Below are 22393 nucleotides of genomic sequence, written 5' to 3' on the forward strand. Positions count from 1 at the left end.
AAATGTATTGATGATCTGAATCTCTCAAATCAAAAACACAAACTACTGTACAAACCCCGAAATCTATGTCCTTATACATCAATGAATCAGGAAACTCGTGTACTCCAATTTGAGCCACAATATAGAACATTTATTAGAAATAAATCAAATATATAAAAACCCATTTAGATTTTTATAAACTCCTTTTTACATATGGAATTGTACCAAAGTAAAGAGGGTTAAATCAAGATGATCCCATATCATTTTTGCATTTCTACATTATGATCACACAAAAGTGGATTCATCCATGGAAATGACTTTTTATGCATTATATAGGATCCGCACTCATGAATGATATTTAATAAAGCATCCTAATTCTCTCTGGAATAAATCCCATGATAAGGCAGAAATAGCACTGCCGATCCATTAAGACAGACATGGCGCAGCGCACAATATGGCTTCTTCTGTATCGGTACACATACTGTTGCCACACACAAAAGGTAAGGGCCTTAAGCAGCAAAACTGCATTATGACACAAGGGGGCAGCACTGAGGCGATCCGTATAGACAAACATTAGGAGCTAGCAGAGCAGAACAGGCGAGATTTGAGACATGGCGCAGAGATGTACCGACAGGTCGGGAACGTGACAGATCTACAGCTTGGCACTGCCACAGGTGCTTGTAAAGGCGCAGGGCGTCCACAACCTCTCCGCTCTATCCCCCCCTTCTCTGTTACAAGCTTTATGAACGCCCTCCCGTAATTGAGTCAAGCAAAGTCCAGGCAAGTGATCTATAAAAGCCGCCATGTGCCCGACAACAAACAGGATCATTTATTAAAAGAGACATAACCAGACATTAGATCACCCAAGTGCCCAGCAGGGAATGTTTGCTACCACTGCACACAGCAGAGCAGGCCTGTTCTGGAGAAACGCTCATTACTCTCTCTATTCCCTACCAGGCTTTCATTTTCTACATCTGATGTCCGTTTTATAGGTCACCAATCCATCACGGGAGCCGGTGAAGGTGAGGATGTACTTGGGTAATTGTCCATGTGCTCGGGGTTCAGCGATTTCTATCCATCAGGGCACGTCGACACATCTTATTTGGGACAGAAAACCTCACGAGTGTTTGCTAGAGAATCTGCGGCAGAAATTCACAGACTGACCCTGGGATGTGCAGTTTGGGATCTAGCACAACCACACATGAAACGGTCAGTTCAATGAGAACGCAAGGTGGCGAGAAACGAATCGTACGTCCCCGTTCCATCGCTGCACGTGAGCGGGAGAACGCCTCTTACCTGCGGTTACTCCTCTTTCGATCTGCGGGCTAGCGAGGACGTCACATGCAAGTTATGCCGCAACAACAACGTTGCCAATCAAAAGGGAAGCCGTGGATGCTGACCAGTAAGAGCAGGGCTGTGGAGTCGGTAAGCCAAACCTCCGACTCCACCAAAATGAGCTCTGAAAAAAAAAAAAAATCAACTCCTTTTGAATAGCAAAAAAGAAATATGTTCCAACCCCATGGATAGGGATGAACACCTTGGTCGCCTCAGAAAGACCTTTTTGAATCAGGGTTACCATCCAAGAACAATTGAAAACCATATCACAAGAGCCACCAGAATATCAAGGAATCACCTGCTACATTACAAAGCTAAAGAAGAAAATAGCCGGGTACCTCTAGTAGTTACCTACAACCCAAATCTGGAGGTGCTAAGGGGAGCTGCACGGAAATTACAACCTTTACTACAAAAAAATGCCCGCTTACAATCCATTTTTCCAGACACCCCCCCCCCCCCCCCACTACTGTGTTTTAGGCAGCCCCCAAATCTAAGAAGCATCATTGTCAGAAGCTCCTTGTCCTCTCCAACAGCAGCAGTAACCTTTCCTTGCAACAAGAAAAAATGTAAAACCTGTCCATTTATAATGACCACGGACAAGATAAAGATCCCCAACTCACATCAGGACGACAAGATCTCACCTTTCAGCTGCATCACTTCTAATGTGGTGTATCTAATTATTTGTACCAAATGTCCAGCTGGGGGTCTGTATGTAGGGGAGACGGGGCAAAAACGGAGAACAAGGATAAATTCTCACTGCCACACAATAAGAGAAAAAAGAATGGATCTACCTTTGGCCAAACATTTTTGTATGCCTGATCATAGCACCATGGACCTGAAATTACTTGTATTGAAAGGTAAGTTCAAATCTCAGAGAGACAGGAGAATCTGGGAGTATAAACTTATGACGACCTTTGACACTCTTCGTGCAGGAATGAATGTGCCGCATGGATTTATGTCTTTTTACATCAATTAAGGAATTTGCTCCTCAGACCTTGTGGGGGCATCATAACATAGTACCAGACCCCAATCAGAGGACAATAAAACATTCACTCCTTATCTATGAACTGTTCCAATATTTATGGACACAGCTGTTTATCACTCTCCCATAATGACAGCTCTGTTCTGTGTTGTGTATAAATGTGATTCTTCAGATGTTATATTAGTCTTTGCCTGATGAAGAGGCCTAAGGTAGTCTCGAAAGCTTGCAATTTGTTATCATCTTTTCAGTTAGCCATTAAAAGGTATCAACCACTGAGGACTCAATTCCAAATATTATTCCATCTTCTGGCTAACACGGTACCAAGATCTATATCTTTCCTGTATCAAAAAAGAAATAGGATTTCATAAAGGCTTTATGTGGATTGCTGTGCGGAATATGTAACCAAATCAGCCTTAAATAAAAACGAACGCAAATAAAGTAAAAATAACAGGTGAACCCTTAAAAAATTCCATCAGACCAGATTATATTAAATAAAATATATTTTTTTATTAAAAATAAATTGCAATCACAAAAAACATCACCAAAACGTATGGAAATTTTTATTATTACTAAAATTGTATAATCTACAACAGATATTATTTATTAAGAATATAAAACATACAACTATAGATAATATGTATCTCCTCCAATCGAGGTTTACTTAGGGATAGATAAAAAAAATATATATATAAAAATCCCGTATGTGCAAGACAGGGCAAGTCCAAACTGATCAGTATAATAAACATAAAAATATATATAATGCAGCAAATAATAATTTAATAATATAATATGTGATAAAAATCAGTCAAATAAATTTGTGAATAATATGTGTATATCCATATATACACACACACACCTATTGTGTGCAGCAAAATAAATCAATTCATAATAAAGTGCAATAGTGCAATAAAAAATAAATTGCATACAAAACAACCAGTGTGTCCACAAAAGTTGTGAGCCAAAAACAAAAAACAAATAATTATATATTACCCAGTAAAAGCGCTGCCAAATGTGCCGAAATATATTATGAATACTGACCAGTTAGGAGTACCACTGCCCTGCACACACCACTCCAACGCTGTTTCGCTCACTGCTTCATCAGGGAGTCAAAAATAACAGGTGGGCAGATCAAACAAAAAAAAACAAAAAAAAACATGTTCCCGTCCTTCTCCCGTTATTACAGATGACTATCCCTATGCCTATAGTTCCACATCTACTTATCACACGTCCTAGAGGCAGGGGGTAATAAATGCCTCTGGAGACATCTGTATGACATGATGGCTAGATTTTACCTTTTAGGTTATAGATGAATGAAGGAGGATATAATATTCCGCCCCTTTGCTTTTTCTAGCACAAAAAAAGAAATAATAAAAAGTGGAATGTACCACGGGCTAAACAGAGAACGGAGATTACGGAGGTCTGCATTTCTCACATAACCACGGAACAACATGACACGCTCACGTCATCTGCAAACACCACTATATGTCGGCTTGGCACGGTTGGGAGGGCACGGCGTGGACAGATGATCCGATAAGACTGCCAGCCTCAGATGTCTGTGCCCGTGCTATATAAACTCAGGAATCAAACCCTCTGATGAAAAGATAAGGGCAACGCTGACCACAGTTAACCTGTTCACGGCCGACCACACAGGCTGCAGCGGAATCATCCTCTCAGCAGGGGAAGAGTTAACGCTGTGATTTATTACAGCCGCCCACTGGAGTGCAAGTGAGAAGAGAACAAACAGAGATACGTGTCATGACAAGAATGAATTGAAGTCATTGCTGTGTGTTTCCCACAGCTCCTATAACGTGCTACTGAGCAATAAAACACTTCAGGGAGACTGCGCCTCCTTCTCATTGGAAGAAAGTGACATCTTCCAGTACCCAACGCCATGGACCTCCATAGGACACTGCAGTGCACGGCCCTGCTCTTGCGTCTTGCCATGACGGCTAATGATAAAAGGCTCCAGGGACTCAATGTCACAGACAATCAATACTGGAGAACGGCCCCCCTCCATTAGAGCTACTGAACTGCAGCCCTCATAATGTTAAAGGGGCATAAAACAGTAGCTAATAGGAGTCTATAATATTCTGTCATCAGCCCAGGCTCCTCTCCTGTATAATGTCCTATAAAATAGGAGTTAAAAGACAACGCCATCAATAAAGGTCCCCAGAAGACCGAGACATCCATGGGGCCACAAGTAGTGATCCCGGCATCAAACATATTAAAAACAGGAAACTATTGTTAGTGCTGCAAGGGACAGGCACTCAGAAAAGAGGGGCATAATTGGGATAGTCACGTACAGAAGTAAGGAGCATAGGTGGGATCGCCACATACAGAAAAGAGGGGCTTAAGTGGGATAGCCACGTACAGAAAAGAGGGGCATAGGTGAGATCATCATGTATAGAAGAGAGGGGCATAGGTGGGATCATCATGTATAGAAGAGAGGCATAGGTGGGATCATCATGTATAGAAGAGAGGGGCATAGGTGGGATCATCATGTATCGAAGAGAGGGGCATAGGTGGGATTGCTACGTATAGAAGAAAGGAGCATAGGCGGGATGCCAAGTACAGAAGGAAGGGGCATAGGTAGGATCACTACTTACAGAAGGAAGGGGCATAGGTGGGATCACTAGTTACAGAAAAAAGGGGCATAGGTGGGATCACTACTTACAGAAGGAAGGGGCATAGGTGGGATCACTACTTACAGAAGGAAGGGGCATAGGTGGGATCACTACTTACAGAAGGAAGGGGCATAGGTGGGATTGCCATAGATACAGTGGGTGCGGTAAGTATTCAGACCCCTTTAAATTTTTCACTCTGTTTGCAGCCATTTGGTAAATTCAAAACAGATCATTTTTTTCACATTAATGTACACTCTGCACCCCATCCTGAAACAAATGTAGAAATTTTTGCAAATTTAATAAAAAAGAAAAACTGAAATATCAAATGGTCATAAGTATTCAGACCCTTTGCTCAGACACTCATATTTAAGTCACAAGCTGTCCATGTCCTTGTGATCCTCCTTGAGATGGTTCTACTCCTTCATTAGGCTATGTTCACACTTTGCGTTTTTTGCTGCGGATCCGCAGCAGTTTTGACGCTGCGGATCCGCAGCAGTTTTCCATGCAGGGTACAGTACAATGTTACCGTATGGAAAACAAAAACCGCTGTGCCCACATTGCAGAAAATCCCGGAAAAAAACGCGCGGAATTGCTGCGGAAAAAAAGGAGCATGTCACTTCTTTCTGCGGATTCCGCAGCGGTTTTCAACATGCACCAATAGGAAAGTGCTGTTGAAAACCCGCAGAGGAATCCGCAGAAGAAACCGCAGGAAAATCCGCAGTGAAAACCGCAGTGGTTTTGCACTGCGGTTTTTCAAAATCCGCTGCGGAAAAATCCGCAGCAAAATCTGCAAAGTGTGAACAAGCCCTTAGAGTCCAGCTGTGTTTGTTTAAACTGATAGGACTTGATTAGGAAAGGCACACACCTGTCTATATAAGGGTACCGTCACACAGTACCATTTTCATCGCTACGACGGCACGATCCGTGACGTCGCAGCGTCGTACGATTATCGCTCCAGCGTCGTAGACTGCGGTCACACTTTGCAATCACGGCGCTGGAGCGATGCCGAAGTCCCCGGGTAACCAGGGTAAACATCGGGTAACTAAGCGCAGGGCCGCGCTTAGTAACCCGATGTTTACCCTGGTTACCAGCGTAAACGTAAAAAAAACAAACAGTACATACTTACATTCCGGTGTCTGTCCCCCGGCGCTGTGCTTCTCTGCACTGTGTAAGCACCATAGCCGGAAAGCAGAGCGGTGACGTCAGACGTCACCGCTGTGCCCGCTTTCCGGCCGGCAGGCGCTCACAGTGCAGAGAAGCTGAGACGCCAGGGGACAGACACCGGAATGTGAGTATGTACTGTTTGGTTTTTTTACGTTTACGCTGGTAACCAAGGTAAACATCGGGTTACTAAGCGTGGCCCTGCGCTTAGTTACCCGATGTTTACCCTGGTTACAAGCGAACACATCGCTGGATCGCTGTCACACACAATGATCCAGCGATGTCAGCGGGTGATCAAGCGACGAAAGAAAGTTCCATACGATCTGCTACGACGTACGATTCTCAGCAGGGTCCCTGATCGCTGCTGCGTGTCAGACACTGCGATATCGTAACGATATCGCTAGAACGTCACGAATCGTACCGTCGTAGCGATCAAAATGGCACTGTGTGACGGTACCCTAAGACCTCACAGCTCACAGTGCATGTCAGACCAAATGAGAATCATGAGGTCAAAGGAACTGGCCAAGGAGCTCAGAGACAGAATTGTGGCCAAGGCACAGATCTGGCAAAGGTTACAACAGAATTTCTGCAGTACTCAAGGTTCCTAAGAGCACAGTGGCCTCCATAATCCTTAAATTGAAGAAGTTTCAGAGCACCAGAAGTCTTCCTAGACCTGGCCGTCCAGCCAAACCGAGCAATCGTCGGAGAAGAGCCTTGGTGAGAGAGGTAAATAAGAACCCCAAGATCACTGTGGCTGAGCTCCAGAGATGCAGTAGGGAGATGGGAGAAAGTTCCACAAAGTCAACTATCACTGCAGCTCTCCACCAGTCGGGCCTTCATGGCAGAGTGGCCCAACGGAAGCCTCTCCTTAGTGCAAGACATATGAAAGCCCATATAGAGTTTGCTAAAAAAAACACATGAAGGACTCCCAGATTATGAGAAATAAGATTCTCTGGTCTGGTGAGACAAAAATAGACCTTTTGGGTGAGAACTCTAAGCGGTATGTGCTGAGAAAACCAGGTACTGCTCATCACCTGCCCAATACAATCCCAACAGTGAAACATGGTGGTGGCAGCATCATGTTATGGTGGTGTTTTTCAGCTGCAGGGGACAGGACGAATGGTTGTCATTGAAGGAAACATGAATGCGGCCAAGTACAGAGATATCCTGGATGAAAATCTCTTCCAGAGTGCTCTGGACCTCAGACTTAGCCGAAGGTTCACCTTCCAACAAGACAATGACCCTAAGCACACAGCTAAAATAACAAAGGAGTGGCTTCAGAACAACTCTGACCATCCTTGATAAAAGAGCCCTGACCTAAACCCAATTGAGCATCTCTGGAGAGACCTGAAAATGGCTGTCCACCAACGTTCCCCATCCAACCTGATGGAACTGGAGAGGATCTGCGAGGAAGTATGGCAGAGGAACCCCAAATCCAGGTGTGAAAAACTTGTTGCATCATTCCCAAGAAGACTCATGGCTGTTCTAGCTCAACAGGTGCGCCTACTACATTTCTGTTTTTGTTCAGTCAAGATGGGGTGCAGAGTGCATATTAACGAGAAAAAAATGAACTTAGTTGAATTTACCAAATGGCTGCAATGAAACAAAGAGTGAAAAATGTAAAGGGGTCTGAATCGGGTCTGTGTGGAATCGCCATGTACAGAAGAGAAGGGCATAGGTAGGATGGCAGATCACAGAAGAGAAGGTAATAAGATGAGCTACAAATGAGGAGGGCCTAGGTGGGAAGGCTACGTACAGAATAGAGGGGCAAAGATGGGAAAGCCACATACAGATGAGCGGGGCCCTAAGTGGGAAGGTGATGTAAAGAAGAGGGGCATAGGTTGGAAAATCACATACAGAGAGGGGCATAGATGGAAAGGCCACGTACACAAGAGAGGGGCGTAAGTGGGATAGGCAATTTAAGAGTCTGTAAGATAGTAAGATAGGTAATTTTGCCCTCCAGCTTCCCGTTAAGCAAACTGTCATGGGAGGTGTAATGCACAGGCTGATGGATTATGAAGTTTGCTCCTATTTTTCTGGATCACTGCGACACCCGCCTACATGTATCTCAGGGATTCACTCGAGGGCATAAAACTGAACTGGTTTTATATAGAGAACATGAAAACATTTAAGTTATCTGCACAACACACTCCAAATGAAGCAGCATGTCCCCGAGGCTCGCCGCCAGTCCATCCACAGCAATTTCACATACTGCAGACTCCAAACTACAAGATTTATGCAGCCGACCAGATGAGGCCCTGTAACACGCTGAATAATCAGGAGCCTCTCCACATCAGGTAGTGGTTATGGCAAATTATTGAACTTTCATTTAAATACTGAACAGTGGTCACTGAATCCTCCAAGGGCAAAACCGCCGATATTGTGCGGGCCGCAGCTGTCCAGCAGATCCTCTGTAAGAGGGGTTTAAAATGCCTCATTACCTTTCTTATTTAGAGTCTCGGCTCTATGCATAGGCGCCTGGAAAGCACCAGCTCAAATGTGAGCAGAACTGACAAGCTCGGCCCCTGGTAGCCTGCCATCCGTCACAGCGGAACATCATTATGTGTAACCAGAGCAGAAGCAGTGGGCATTCATCCCGCAGTCAAACATGGCAGACAGATAGGGGAACATTATATAGGACCCTATATATGTACGCACACAAAAATTATTTTTTTGGACAACTACACCCCTGCTCATTAAGACCCAGTTTGAATTCAATGGACAGCGTGTAATCCTTAATTTCTCCCGAGCTGGAGCAGAGGGGATATTTTATAATTTACTGCTAAGTTCCACCATAGACTGGTTGTTGGGAAGGGGGGGGGTCCCCTGTAATATGATTATTCACGGTGGATCCTTGAAATAATGAAGTATTACCTAGATCAGATATATTCGCACATTTAGCCTCAAGACCATAAGACCAGCGACAATGTCAAATAAAGGTGGTCAAACATCTTTGGACAGCTACCGTCCGAACACCTATACTTGTGCAGGCTCTCAATGGAGAGGGGGAAGTAAGACGCTGCCAGAGATGTCTGAAAAAAGATCAGGTATGCTGATTTAACACTCCCAGCCCCCATGTGTTTGCAGACAGAACAGAGGGGAGAGGATCCTGCTGCAGCCTGATGCAAAACGGTGAGAAGAGAAAAATGGCCAAGATGTACTATTCATGTTTTAATACCAAAAGAAAAGAAAAGATGAAAAGGCAAAATTAAACAAATAAAGTGATGTGAATATTCAAACATGACTGGAACACATCTACATTAAATGTTGCCCCGTATTTTGTGTAATGCACCCCCTGTCTTGCTTGAGTAGCAACTGGATGATCCTAAACAGCCAGTTAAACACGACTGTATAATTGTAATGTGGTGTAATTAAGGGCTCTTCCTCTTCTAGCTCCATTAGTGACACATTGCAGAAACTCCATCTTATTAGCACCTTGACGGCATTTAGCACCCAAATCACACAACCGCCACCAGGAGAGAAAGGAGGTGGAGGATGCGCCCGTCACGGTGTTACACAAACCTACACCAACAAGACCAACTGCTGCTAGGAAAAGCACAGAGAAGACCGCGTTTGCACCCTGAGATCAATGTTTGGCGAGCAAGCAGCCTGACCCTGCAGGGTAATGAGCATGTAAGCAAGCAGCCTGACCCTGCAGAGCAATGAGCACGTAAGCAGCCTGACCCTGCAGGGCAATGAGCACGTAAGCAAGCAGCCTGACCCTGCAGGGCAATGAGCATCTAAGCAAGCAGCCTGACACTGCAGGGCAATGAACATATAAACAAGCAGCCTGACCCTGCAGGGCAATGAGCATGAATAGGAATCAAAACATGCACGACCTGCACCTCAGATAACAGTAAGAGTGGTGCAGAAATAAATAACAAAAGGTGCCTAAATAGAACTGAGATCATATAAAAATAGAACACCACCAAAGAATAATAACCAATTAAATTTTATTAAACAATGACCAAACAAACAACATAGATACAAAGTAAAATAGGGAGATGACAAGGTGAACCACAGGCAGGTGGCACCACAGAAAAGCAGAACCCAGTCAGGTAAAACCAAAGTTAGTGCTACTACTCAGCAACTATCCATATATAATCACAAAAGGTGCAAGCGTGCAAGGAGGGCTGTAAACCACCCCTAAAAAATGAGAGTAACAGAAAGCCAATACGGTCAGAGGTAAAACATATATAATACCTGCTAGGGCGCTGAAGAACTGCGGTGCCACCTGTCCCCTACGCGCGTTTCGGCGCTATGAGCCTTCTTCCGGGGGATGGCATCCTAAGTGCTATTACTCCTTTTAAAGGAGAACTTGCCCAGTATTATTAGGAACAGCTGATACGGAGCACCGCGTGTGGCGGCGCATGTGAGCGCCGACATAACCGGAAGTGGGCGCCGGCGAGGACGTCACCAGGCGAGTCATCCCCTCGCGAGGCCACGCCCACCAAAGTGAACGGAGCCCAGCGAGCCGGACAAATCACACGGAACCGACGCCGTCACAGGCGCCCAACGACCAGAAGCAAGCGCACATGCGCACAGCGGTAGCTGCCAAAGGACACAACCAAATAGCATACAAGTAAATGTGCATAAGTGATAAAACATATATTGCTAGAAGAATAAATAGTGAATGTATAAATAGCATAATAATCATTCTAAAACGAGGCATTGTATATAAAAAGAGGAAAAAAAAAAAAAAAAAAAAGGATGCTTACATAGTGCATATAATCGATATACAGTGACATACAAAAAAGGTAATCAAACAAATATAAAAAGTGATATTAATATATACATCTAAAATACAGCATACAATAAGAACAATTGATACATAAGACGATAGTGGAAATGTGTAAAATTCTAATCCATATTGTGTCCATGAGCATAAATGGAAATGGGCTCCTATAAAGCTGAATAAGGGCAAGTAATCATACCTAACTGAAAAAAACAAAAAGAAAAAAAAGGATGTTAAAATATAAAATGATGCCAATAAAAACATAAAACAGCAAGAGGTTCAGGGAGTTTTCAAAAATGGAACAAAACTTAACACTTCATTTAACCCTTGTGGTTGTAGGGAGCGGAGTTTCCAAATCCAAAATGTCTCCCTCTGGAATAGGAGGCGGCTGGCATTACCCCCACGGAGACCCAAAACAATGCGATCAATTCCCACCACCCGAAGACCAGACGGATCACACAAATGAAATTTCTTAAAATGGCGTGGCAGGGTTTTTAGAGCATCCATATTATCTTCCTCAGCAGCAGCCTGAATGTCACGAACATGCTCCCTAGTTCTAACCTTAAGAGCTCGTGTGGTAAGGCCCACATATATCTTGCCACACGGGCAGGAGGCATGATACACCACATTTGTGGTTGTACACGTGATAGTCTGTGTGATTTTGAACGAACGGCCATCAGAGGATAGAAAATCTTGGGCTGATACTATGTTTGGGCATGCCACACACCTACCACACGGAGTACATCCCCAAGTATTTGCCCGAGTGGGGAAGCCTGGAAAAATGGGAGGCGGAGGAGAAGGTACCAAATAACTTCTCACAAGGTGATCCCCCAAGTTTTGTGACCTACGTGCCGTAATGGAGGGTTTATTTGGTAAGTATTGTTTAAGAACAGGGTCTACCAAAAGGATCGGCCAGTATTTGGAAATTATATCCGACATTCTTTTCCACTGGGAATGATACTGTGTGACTAATCTCACCTGTGTATCTGGTTTATCAGTTCTCGGAGAGTAGAGAAGTTGGTGTCTGCCAGTATTACGGGCACGATTATATGCTTTCTTAAGGCACCTCCTACTATATCCCCTTTCTCGGAAACGGTTCATCATTTCACTAGCCCTCAATTCAAAATCCTCAGTGCTGGTGCAGATCCTTTTGATTCTGAGGAACTGGCCTACAGGGACAGAGTTAATCACATGAGGGGGGTGGGAGGATGCTGCATGTAACACAGAATTGACCGCAGTATCTTTCCGGAAGGCATCGGCATGCAAAATACCCCCCAAACCCCTCCTCACGGTGACGTCCAAAAAATCAATAGAAATAGGATCAAATTTATAAGACAACCGTATGTTCAATTTATTGGAATTCAAACCAGCAATAAAAGATTGTAACTCCAATGGGGTGCCTCGCCAGATCATGAAAATATCATCAATGTAGCGGGTCCAAAAAATGACCCGCTCCATTGATGAATCATGATCTGAGGCAAACAGGTCCCTCTCCCACAGCCCCAGGAACAAATTAGCATAAGCCGGCGCACAGGCCGCGCCCATCGCTGTGCCCTGGAGCTGCAGGTAGAAGGACCCATTGAAAAGGAAAAAATTTTTGGTCAAAAGAAATTGTAACAGCTCTATCAAAAAGTCATTGTCCCCGGAGGAGAAGCTAGTCATTGAGAGGAAGTATCTGACTGCCCTCAAACCATCCTGGTGGCGAATACTTGTATACAGCGACTCAACGTCACAGGTGACAAGCAACATATCATCATCAATGTGAACGGAGTCTATTTTCTTTAAGAACTCTGAAGTATCCTTCAAGTACGAAGGGATAGTCTCCACCAGGGGTTTGAGGAAAGAGTCGATATATCTACCGATGCCCTCCGTAAGCCCACCCACCCCAGAAATAATTGGCCTACCTGGGGGGTTGCCGACATCCTTGTGCACCTTGGGTAGAAGATATAGTGTAGGGACACGTGGGTCCTTAATCAATAAGATGTCCCGTACTTGAATGGATATGATGCCAAAGTCAACGGCCCTCTGTAAAATTTTAAGTAATTCCCCCTTAAAGGAAATCAGGGGGTTAAATGTTAGTTTTTTATAACATGAGGCGTCCCTAAGCATCCGTGACGCCTCTGCAAGGTACATCTTCCTAGGCCATACCACCACATTCCCGCCCTTGTCTGCCGGCTTAAAGACTACATCATCGAGCTTTTTAAGACGATCCAGACCCAATTTTTCAGCTCTAGACAGGTTGTTACAATAAATAGAATTGGGAATCTGATCAAACTCATGCGACACAAGTCTAACAAAAATGTCTACATTAGGGCAGAGTGACAAGGGCGGGAACTTCGTGGACCTAGGACGCAAAGACGGCGGCAACCTACCCAGGTTAGGACCAACATGCTCCCGGGCCAGCTCCTCCAGAATCATCAGGGCCGCTTGTTCCTCTGGTAGTGGGAAAGCCTGCTGAATCTCCTCGCTATGATGCCATTTTTTAAAAAAATAAGAGACCTGGCAAACATGTGCAGGTCCTTAAGGGCTGTGAAAGGTTCAAACCGCCTACTGGGAGAAAACGTAAAACCTTTTGTGAGTAGACCAATCTCCTCTGAACTAAAAGTATGCTCGGACAGGTTAATTACCTTAAGTGTGTCCTTCTGCCCATTCTGGCGTTCAGGACCCCGCTTATTGCTGTTGGGTCTCTGTTCCCATTTACGTTTGCCCGAGTTGCCAAAACGGGTCTGCATTGACCTTTGTGAGGAGTCTGATGTTTCCCCAGAGGATGACACAGATGACACAGAGGTAGTTCTTTCATTCCTGCCAGTGGGTACTGTTTTCCTCCACCTATATACTGATTTACGCTGATAATCAGTGCTATCACGGAGAACTTTCTTTGCTTGCGTTGTTCTAATCTGGGTTTCCCAGTCCACAGAACTTTTCTCCAAGCTGGCATTAAAGGCCGCAATACACTCAGGGGTAGCCAACCTCTTAAAATCTAAAAAAAGGCTATCTATTTCTGTTTCCAATGAAAGGACGGATTTTTTATTAAAATCAACCAACAATTCCATAAACTGGAATGAGGCCTTAGAGCAAACATCCTCCCAATTGGAAGTGAAGGAGTCATCTGATACTGGAAAGGAAGGGAACACCTGGATACGTAAACCACGTGGTATTAACCCTTTCTTGATATAATTTTCCAAAAAAGCCCTATTCCACCAAATTTTCGTACGTTTATGTAAAAGTTTTTTAATTTGGGTTTGAAGGATTGTAACATTCCCTTGTTCCCCTGAAGCTGTACCCATGGAACCGTTGTCAAAAACCTGGGCAACTTGTGATTGCCAGGTTATATCCCTAGATTTATAATCCATATAGCCAAGCAAAATAAATCTGTGAAAAAATACACAGCATTAATAGGAATCAAAACATGCACGACCTGCACCTCAGATAACAGTAAGAGTGGTGCAGAAATAAATAACAAAAGGTGCCTAAATAGAACTGAGATCATATAAAAATAGAACACCACCAAAGAATAATAACCAATTAAATTTTATTAAACAATGACCAAACAAACAACATAGATACAAAGTAAAATAGGGAGATGACAAGGTGAACCACAGGCAGGTGGCACCACAGAAAAGCAGAACCCAGTCAGGTAAAACCAAAGTTAGTGCTACTACTCAGCAACTATCCATATATAATCACAAAAGGTGCAAGCGTGCAAGGAGGGCTGTAAACCACCCCTAAAAAATGAGAGTAACAGAAAGCCAATACGGTCAGAGGTAAAACATATATAATACCTGCTAGGGCGCCCTTACTTACTTACTTGCCCAGTATTATTAGCGCCGGCGAGGACGTCATCAGGCGAGTCATCCCCTCGCGAGGCCACGCCCACCAAAGTGAACGGAGCTCACATGCGCCGCCACACGCGGTGCTCCGTATCAGCTGTTCCTAATAATACTGGGCAAGTTCTCCTTTAAAAGGAGTAATAGCACTTAGGATGCCATCCCCCGGAAGAAGGCTCATAGCGCCGAAACGCGCGTAGGGGACAGGTGGCACCGCAGTTCTTCAGCGCCCTAGCAGGTATTATATATGTTTTACCTCTGACCGTATTGGCTTTCTGTTACTCTCATTTTTTAGGGGTGGTTTACAGCCCTCCTTGCACGCTTGCACCTTTTGTGATTATATATGGATAGTTGCTGAGTAGTAGCACTAACTTTGGTTTTACCTGACTGGGTTCTGCTTTTCTGTGGTGCCACCTGCCTGTGGTTCACCTTGTCATCTCCCTATTTTACTTTGTATCTATGTTGTTTGTTTGGTCATTGTTTAATAAAATTTAATTGGTTATTATTCTTTGGTGGTGTTCTATTTTTATATGATCTCAGGGCAATGAGCATGTAAGCAAGCAGCCTGACACTGCAGGGCAATGAGCATATAAGCAAGCAGCCTGACCCTGCAGGGCAATGAGCATCTAAGCAAGCAGCCTGACCCTGCAGGGCAATGAGCATATAAGCAAGAAGCCTGACCCTGCAGGGCAATGAACATATAAGCAAGCAGCCTGACACTGCAGGGCAATGAGCATGTAAGCAAGCAGCCTGACCCTGCAGGGCAATGAGCATATAAGCAAGCAGCCTGACCCTGCAGGGCAATGAGCATATAAGCAAGTAGCCTAACCCTGCAGGGCAATGAGCATCTAAGCAAGCAGCCTGACACTGCAGGGCAATGAACATATAAACAAGCAGCCTGACCCTGCAGGGCAATGAGCATGTAAGCAAGCAGCCTGACACTGCAGGGCAATGAGCATGTAAGCAAGCAGCCTGACCCTGCAGAGCAATGAGAATGTAAGCAAGCAGCCTGACACTGCAGGGCAATGAGCAGATAAGCAAGCAGCCTGACCCTGCAGGGCAATGAGAATGTAAGCAAGCAGCCTGGCACTGCAGGGCAATGAGCATATAAGCAAGCAGCCTGACCCTGCAGGGCAATGAGAATGTAAGCAAGCAGCCTGACACTGCAGGGCAATGAGCATCTAAGCAAGCAGCCTGATCCTGCAGGGCAATGAACATTTAAGCACGTAGCCTAAGGGTATGTGTCCACGTTCAGGTTTGCATCAGGATTTGGTCAGGATTTTTCATCAGTATTTGTAAGCCAAAACCAGGAGTGGGTGATAAATGCAAAAGTGGAGCATATGTTTCTATTATACTTTTCCTATAATTGTTCCACTCCTGGTTTTGGCTTACAAATACTGATGAAAAATCCTGACTAAATCCTGACGCAATCCTGAACGTGGACACATACCCTTACCCTGCAGGGCAATGGGAATGTAAGCAAGCAGCCTGACACTGCAGGGCAATGAACATATAAGCAAGCAGCCTGACCCTGCAGGGCAATGAGAATGTAAGCAAGCAGCCTGACACTGCAGGGCAATGAGCATGTAAGCAAGCAGCCTGACCCTGCAGGGCAATGAGAATGTAAGCAAGCAGCCTGGCACTGCAGGGCAATGAGCATATAAGCAAGCAGCCTGACCCTGCAGGGCAATGAGAATGTAAGCAAGCAGCCTGGCACTGCAGGGCAATGAGCATATAAGCAAGCAGCCTGACCCTGCAGGGCAATGAACATATAAGCAAGTTGCCTAACCCTGCAGGGCAATGAGAATGTAAGCAAGCAGCCTGACACTGCAGGGCAATGAGCATGTAAGCAAGCAGCCTGACCCTGCAGGGCAATGAGAATGTAAGCAAGCAGCCTGGCACTGCAGGGCAATGAGCATATAAGCAAGCAGCCTGACCCTGCAGGGCAATGAACATATAAGCAAGTTGCCTAACCCTGCAGGGCAATGAGAATGTAAGCAAGCAGCCTGACACTGCAGGGCAATGAGCATGTAAGCAAGCAGCCTGACCCTGCAGGGCAATGAGCATATAAGCGCAAGCAGCCTGACACTGCAGAGCAATGAACATATAAGCAAGCAGCCTGACCCTGCAGGGCAATGAGAATGTAAGCAAGCAGCCTGACACTGCAGGGCAATGAGCATGTAAGCAAGCAGCCTTACACTGCAGGGAAATGAGCATGTAAGCAAGCAGGATGCAGCATCAATGATAAATGCACAGAAGTGAACGATTTGGCAGATATAATGAAAAAAAAATTAAAGACTTGGAGAGGATATTGACACAGAAACGCAAATGTTTAACAAGACAAATTAGCAGAGAAAAATCACGATTCCTTACAAGTGGGCACAATAACCCACCATGCCAAGCACCGCAATCTGCCTGGAGCACACATCAAACCCTCCGAGCTTACACCTGCTAGTGGCCTGGTAATGAGTATTCAGTCTAAAAGAGGGGGTCCTAATAGAAACGTGCCTTGATGGCTTATCTCAGAGGAAACGCCTGGCCACAAAGAGCCGGCAGCTTGATTGAGCGAGGTAATGGAAGACAGGAAATGAGAAGGCTCGGTTAGGGCTTCCATAATCGATCAGCATGTTCATCAGAGTGTGAGCCCGGGCGAGAATTGGATGCACTGAGCTTTAAACATCGCTTTCCTTGGTTATCACACAAAAGGGAACACCTGTTGAATTTTCATGACGCCATTATTGTCATAAGCCGCTCTGTAGAGCCCTGCAGAATGCGGCAATGTCGGGCTGCCATTTCAATTAGCTTTTATTTGTAGTTGCCCAGTGCCATCGTGCTTAGAATTAATCATCAAATATATAATAAAAAACAATATACTGTCATCAGCACCGCTCATGTCTGACCCTTTAAGGGTCCTTAAATACAGCCCAGATTCAAGCACCTTCAGGGATGGTCTTTACCAGCACTCATTAAAGACGGACACAAAGCTGACCTGTCAGCGGATTTCACTTCAAAAACTATACATTAGGAAATAGATTTGGGACCTGATGAGGTTGATGTATTTACTCTGAAAATCCATATCTAAGTGACAGCAAATAGCAAAATATACATAAACATAGGTGTAATATTACAAGACCAATACGGGCTAGAAAGTCAGGGTAAAAGCTGCTCACCAATGGAGCCGGTCTGCGAGCACATCACCAATTATGCTCCCTTTCACATAACCACAACTGCTCAATCCCAAGGTGCGGATACCCCGCATTAGGTGCAAAAAAACAAGACATGTGGCATTAAACCCATAATCGCAAACCAGACCCTTCGTGGAAGGTGCTGTTTTAACGCTGCAATGCGAAAAATCCTACAGGGAAACTTATAACCATTTGTTGATTTATCTACAACGAGCGACGCATTTTCAGCCTCCACATGAGGTTGTAGTCAGGCTGCCTGCCATCACCAAGGAAAGATGTTTCACAAACAGTGTTGTCCAAGAAAAGTCAGATTTGTGTATGGCGGTATAATCCAGATACCAAAATGGGCATTATACAAGCCTACCTGCAACATTTTATTATCAGCCAAGATTTCCATACTGATTTCTAAACCTAAATTTCCACAGTAAGTACACCAGCTTCATTAGGTCCAAGATCTATTTGTTAATCTACATAGTCTGTTTTGTAAAATCCAGTGGCCATAATTCCCCTTTACGTGGCAGAATGGTAGAAAAGAGGCAACAAGAAGTCGGAATGTATCATCCAGAAGAATTTGTACAGTTTTTAGGAGTCACCTTCCATTTCATGCGGAGTCCTACCTTTGTGTCCCATTTTTGGTCACATGAATGAAGTTCTGTGTGACTGTTGCATTTCCCCGGCGACATAGATGAACACCTCTAATTAGTCCAAGCTGGAGCATGGCACCAGAATCCCCAGTGGCGCTGGCACCGCCAGGTGCTCCATAACCGCTAATAGGTTGTTTTCACATGCGGATGTAAATTACCCATCAGAAGTAGCGATGTCTTGCCCTGGGGCTTCTATAATCTCGCATCAGTAGCTGTAATGGGCCTGAAGCTGCAATGCACCATCAATAAGAGACAAGATACAGATGACAGAGAGCAACAATATCACTAAACCTGTAATCAATACGTATCCACAACCAGAGAAGTAAGGGACAGAAATGGCCTCCCTGTACAGCAGCACTCATACACTAGGATGGAGGAGCTCAGAATCGCTTTACGAGCCTCACAACATGGCATTTATTTTATTTTTTATTTGTTTTTAATTCTTGCTCCAGTTGCCACACAAGACAGGCTGTAGATCAACCCCGGCCGTGCGCCACCCAACTCAAGCAGTTCCCCAACAACGGCGGGCATTACTGATGCATTTAACTAATCATTGAGTATGCGCTGCGGTAATTACTTTCCATTAAGGTTTGCTGCTTTAAACCTACAGAAGGCAATCTGTAAAGAGAGGGGGAGCCGTGCACGGCGCTTGACATTTGGCATAAAATGTCAGTTGTGCTACATGGTTCACATCTAATTACTGAACACCAGCAGGGAACTCTTCTCCCCCTCGTTCGTCCGCAAGAACTAAATAAATAAAATAAATTAAAAAAATGTAGAAATGGGAACCGGGTGCAGATATGGACATGTCCTCAGGAAGCCTGCACAAAATTCGCACCTTTTTAAAGATCAATAACATTGGGAAATCTGCAAAGGTCCTGATATTAGAGCCAAACCGCAACTTCTAAAATAATCTATCATGGCAGGATGTGGGCACCGGGGGACCACACAGCTCGGGGCTCCCCAAATCAGGGGGATTTATAACATGGGAGGCAAGCCAAATCAACAGAGCAGATGAAACCAGACCGCTGCACACACACCTACATCATACAGAATACTGAGAAACTACGTTTATATCAGTTACTGGGGAGGCCGAATGCCAAGAAATATTACCAAGCACTGATCCCTCGGATATATCAGTGTTAGTAACTATATGCATCCCCCATGAAACGACAAAGCTGCGGCGACATGGCGACTCTGGCAGCACTATTGCAGCTGCTACATCAATGCATAATTGATTATAGATCATTAAGAAATGTTAGGGTGGGCATGCTCAGACGAGTGAGGCAGGAAACAGCACGTGTAACCGTCTATACACAAACTAGGGTGATATTGAAATCTTGGGGGGGTCCTATTGCTGATGCCCACCTATGAAGCTCTTATAAATTATTATTATTATTATTATTTATTGTTATAGCGCAATTTATTCCATGGCGCTTTACATGTGAGGAGGGGTATACATAATAAAAACAAGTACAATAATCTTAAACAATACAAGTCATAACTGGTACAGGAGGAGAGAGGACCCTGCCCGCGAAGGCTCACAATCTACAAGGTATAAATTGGCTTATGTCAATTGCTACTCTGGGTTATGCAAGTATCGAAGGGGCATTGTACAACATTGGGATTCAAGTAACGCAAAATGTTTCGCACCTTCAGGCCCTGCACCAGGGGTAACAGTATCAGTTTTTTTGTTTTTTAAAAGTAGAATCATAGAATCTTAGAATGTTAGAGTTGTAAGGGACCTCCAGGGTCATCTGTTTCATCCCATTGCTTCTAGTCTTTCCTTGTGCAAATGAGAATAAAGATGATCCTTCTACAATGTGAGCTATTTGTAGACAGCATGTACATGGTATAAAATATACCAGCGCTATAAAAATGGTAGAAATCTGAGAAAATGCCAAGTTACTGAGATCCTTCTGCTACATTGTAAAACAAGGAATTGTGTTAAGAGACCAAAAAAAATTAAAAAAAATCTGGAGAAAGTCAATGAGCGACAGCAGAATGCTACATGAACAATTAGCTGTATCATTAGCCGGGCCGTGCCTTCCCATTGACCACGTCTCCAAGATATACAGCATTTGTCAGATTTTCTACCCACGAATGTGAAACAGATGCTCGATGATGAGAATGATTGCCTGAACCTCGCAGACCTCACATTTTAATTTTCAAAAATAAAAACAAGAGTCGATGGAAATGAGCGGAATAGGATTTAAGGCTCCGGCGGCAGAGCCAGTAAACCAGGGTCTAGGCTGGAGACGCGGCGGCAATGGAAAACGCGCAGATTACTGTGTGGGGAATTGAAATGATGGGCAGTTAGTGTCGGCTGCTGAAGTAGTAGTTTGTATTAACAGCAGAGGAGTAAGAATTTATATGTAAATCACTTGCATAAAATACACACAGGAGGTGAAGTGAAAGCACTGGGTAGCAAGACGGGCTGCAAAGAACCTTCATTTATTCTGCAATAATTCAGCCATTAACACTTGGAGCTACAGAGCAGAGAATGGGCGGAGGGGCTGCAATAAGGGACAAAGCCTAAAGAGGCTCAAATCACACACATAGCACCAACATATGCTGCAGCACAGTACACCAGTCTTGTCATTAGCCAAGTGTCCATCCTAATCCTCCTGGTGCATCGATATTAATATAGTAAAGGACAAAACAGAAGAGGACTGGGAAATGTGACTCTGCTCCATAATGCAATTCTCTGCCATCGTTTTAAATACCAATTTCTTTATTATCTTTCTATAAAGTTGCCGCGTGACAGAGAAATGAGATTGTAGGAAAATCGAGGAGCAAAAAGCACAATAGGGTCTAATCCGATGATAAAGGACAATAAGGGAATAATTCACCTGGTATAGCGGTGTATCGCACAAGGATCAAGGTTACATTTGTCAGATGCTAAAGTCCCACAGCTTAACCCTTGAAATGCCAGAAGAGAACCAATAGGTGGGTCATCTGCGCTGCTGATGGAGATCCCAAAGAATGGTCCAGAATACAAAGTAGACTTGATGCGGTTTTATTATCAATGCATTTCTAATAGTGATGAGCGAATGTGCGAGGATAATGTGTTATCGGAGCACGCTCGGGTGGTGTTCGAGCATCTTGGGCACGCTTGGATAATATATTTGAGTCCCTGTGGCTGCATGTTTTGCGGCGGTAGACAGCTACAACACATGCGGCAATTGCCTAACAAACAGGCAACCCCTGAATGTGTTATGGCTGTCTACCGCCGCAAAATACGCAGCTGCAGGGACTGAAATATATTATCCGAGCACGCCTAAAATAGTCGGATAACACCCGAGCGTGCTCAGATAACACATTATCCTCGCACATTCGCTCATCACTTAAGTCTTCAGACTTAGTGGTTGTATCCTGATGACGTCTGAAGACTTCGACATGCGTTGATAATAAAACTGCATCAAGTGTACTTTGTATGCTGGACCATTATTTGGGATCTCCATCAGCAGCGCTGACGACCCAGAGAAATCAGATTGTGAACCACACTGCAGAACGTGACTTCCGTATAGCTGACCGTGCTCATTAGGGTATGGACCGTGCTGGATATGTTGGCTATCCCGTCTCCCTTATACACGTAAGCGCTTGGCCAAGAATTCATCTGTTCTCAATGGTCACAGTGGAGACAGCTGCTCCAGACGATCTCTCCTGAAAACAAAAGTATTGGACACGGACCTTTAGGGTATGTGTCCACGTTCAGGTTTGCTTCAGGCTTTGGTCAGGATTTTATGCAAGTAAAATCCTGACCAAAACTGCACCTGAGGTCACTGGCAGGTCACCTGCGAGTTTTGCTCATTGTAGCAACATGCTGCGTTTTGAAAAAACGCACCGCATGTGCGTTTTCGCGGCAAAAACGCATGCGTTTTTTAACGCATAGTGGAGTCGGGATTTCATGAAATCCCC

At 44.5% G+C, this 22393-nt stretch overlaps 2 protein-coding genes across 5 annotated transcripts in view; both read right to left on the reverse strand.

The window, feature by feature from the left end:
* Window positions 1–22393, reverse strand: part of RERE (arginine-glutamic acid dipeptide repeats) — a 365478-nt gene that overhangs the window by 106576 nt on the left and 236509 nt on the right. The gene's annotated exons all lie outside the window — the stretch shown is intronic.
* LOC143764461 (uncharacterized) lies at window positions 10781–13308 on the reverse strand. The gene is made up of 4 exons (XM_077250047.1): window positions 13189–13308; window positions 12721–12865; window positions 11795–11985; window positions 10781–11019 (listed from the first exon to the last, which is right to left on the reverse strand). Exons 1-4 carry the CDS (start codon window positions 13204–13206, stop codon window positions 10984–10986), a joined length of 390 nt encoding a protein of 129 aa, XP_077106162.1. The 5' UTR covers window positions 13207–13308; the 3' UTR covers window positions 10781–10983.

The sequence above is a fragment of the Ranitomeya variabilis genome, chromosome 4 (genome assembly GCF_051348905.1).
Source record: "Ranitomeya variabilis isolate aRanVar5 chromosome 4, aRanVar5.hap1, whole genome shotgun sequence".
Classification (NCBI taxonomy): Eukaryota; Metazoa; Chordata; class Amphibia; order Anura; family Dendrobatidae; genus Ranitomeya; species Ranitomeya variabilis.

Excerpts from the sequence above, each read along its gene's own strand:
- LOC143764461 (XM_077250047.1), bottom strand. Across the intron at positions 11,986-12,720 it reads GGATGTCGGCAACCCCCCAG|GCCAGTTCCTCAGAATCAAA; the intron begins GTAGGCCAATTA and ends CTGTCCCTGTAG. Across the intron at positions 11,020-11,794 it reads CTGATAAACCAGATACACAG|TTAGGTATGATTACTTGCCC; the intron begins GTGAGATTAGTC and ends TGTTTTTTTCAG.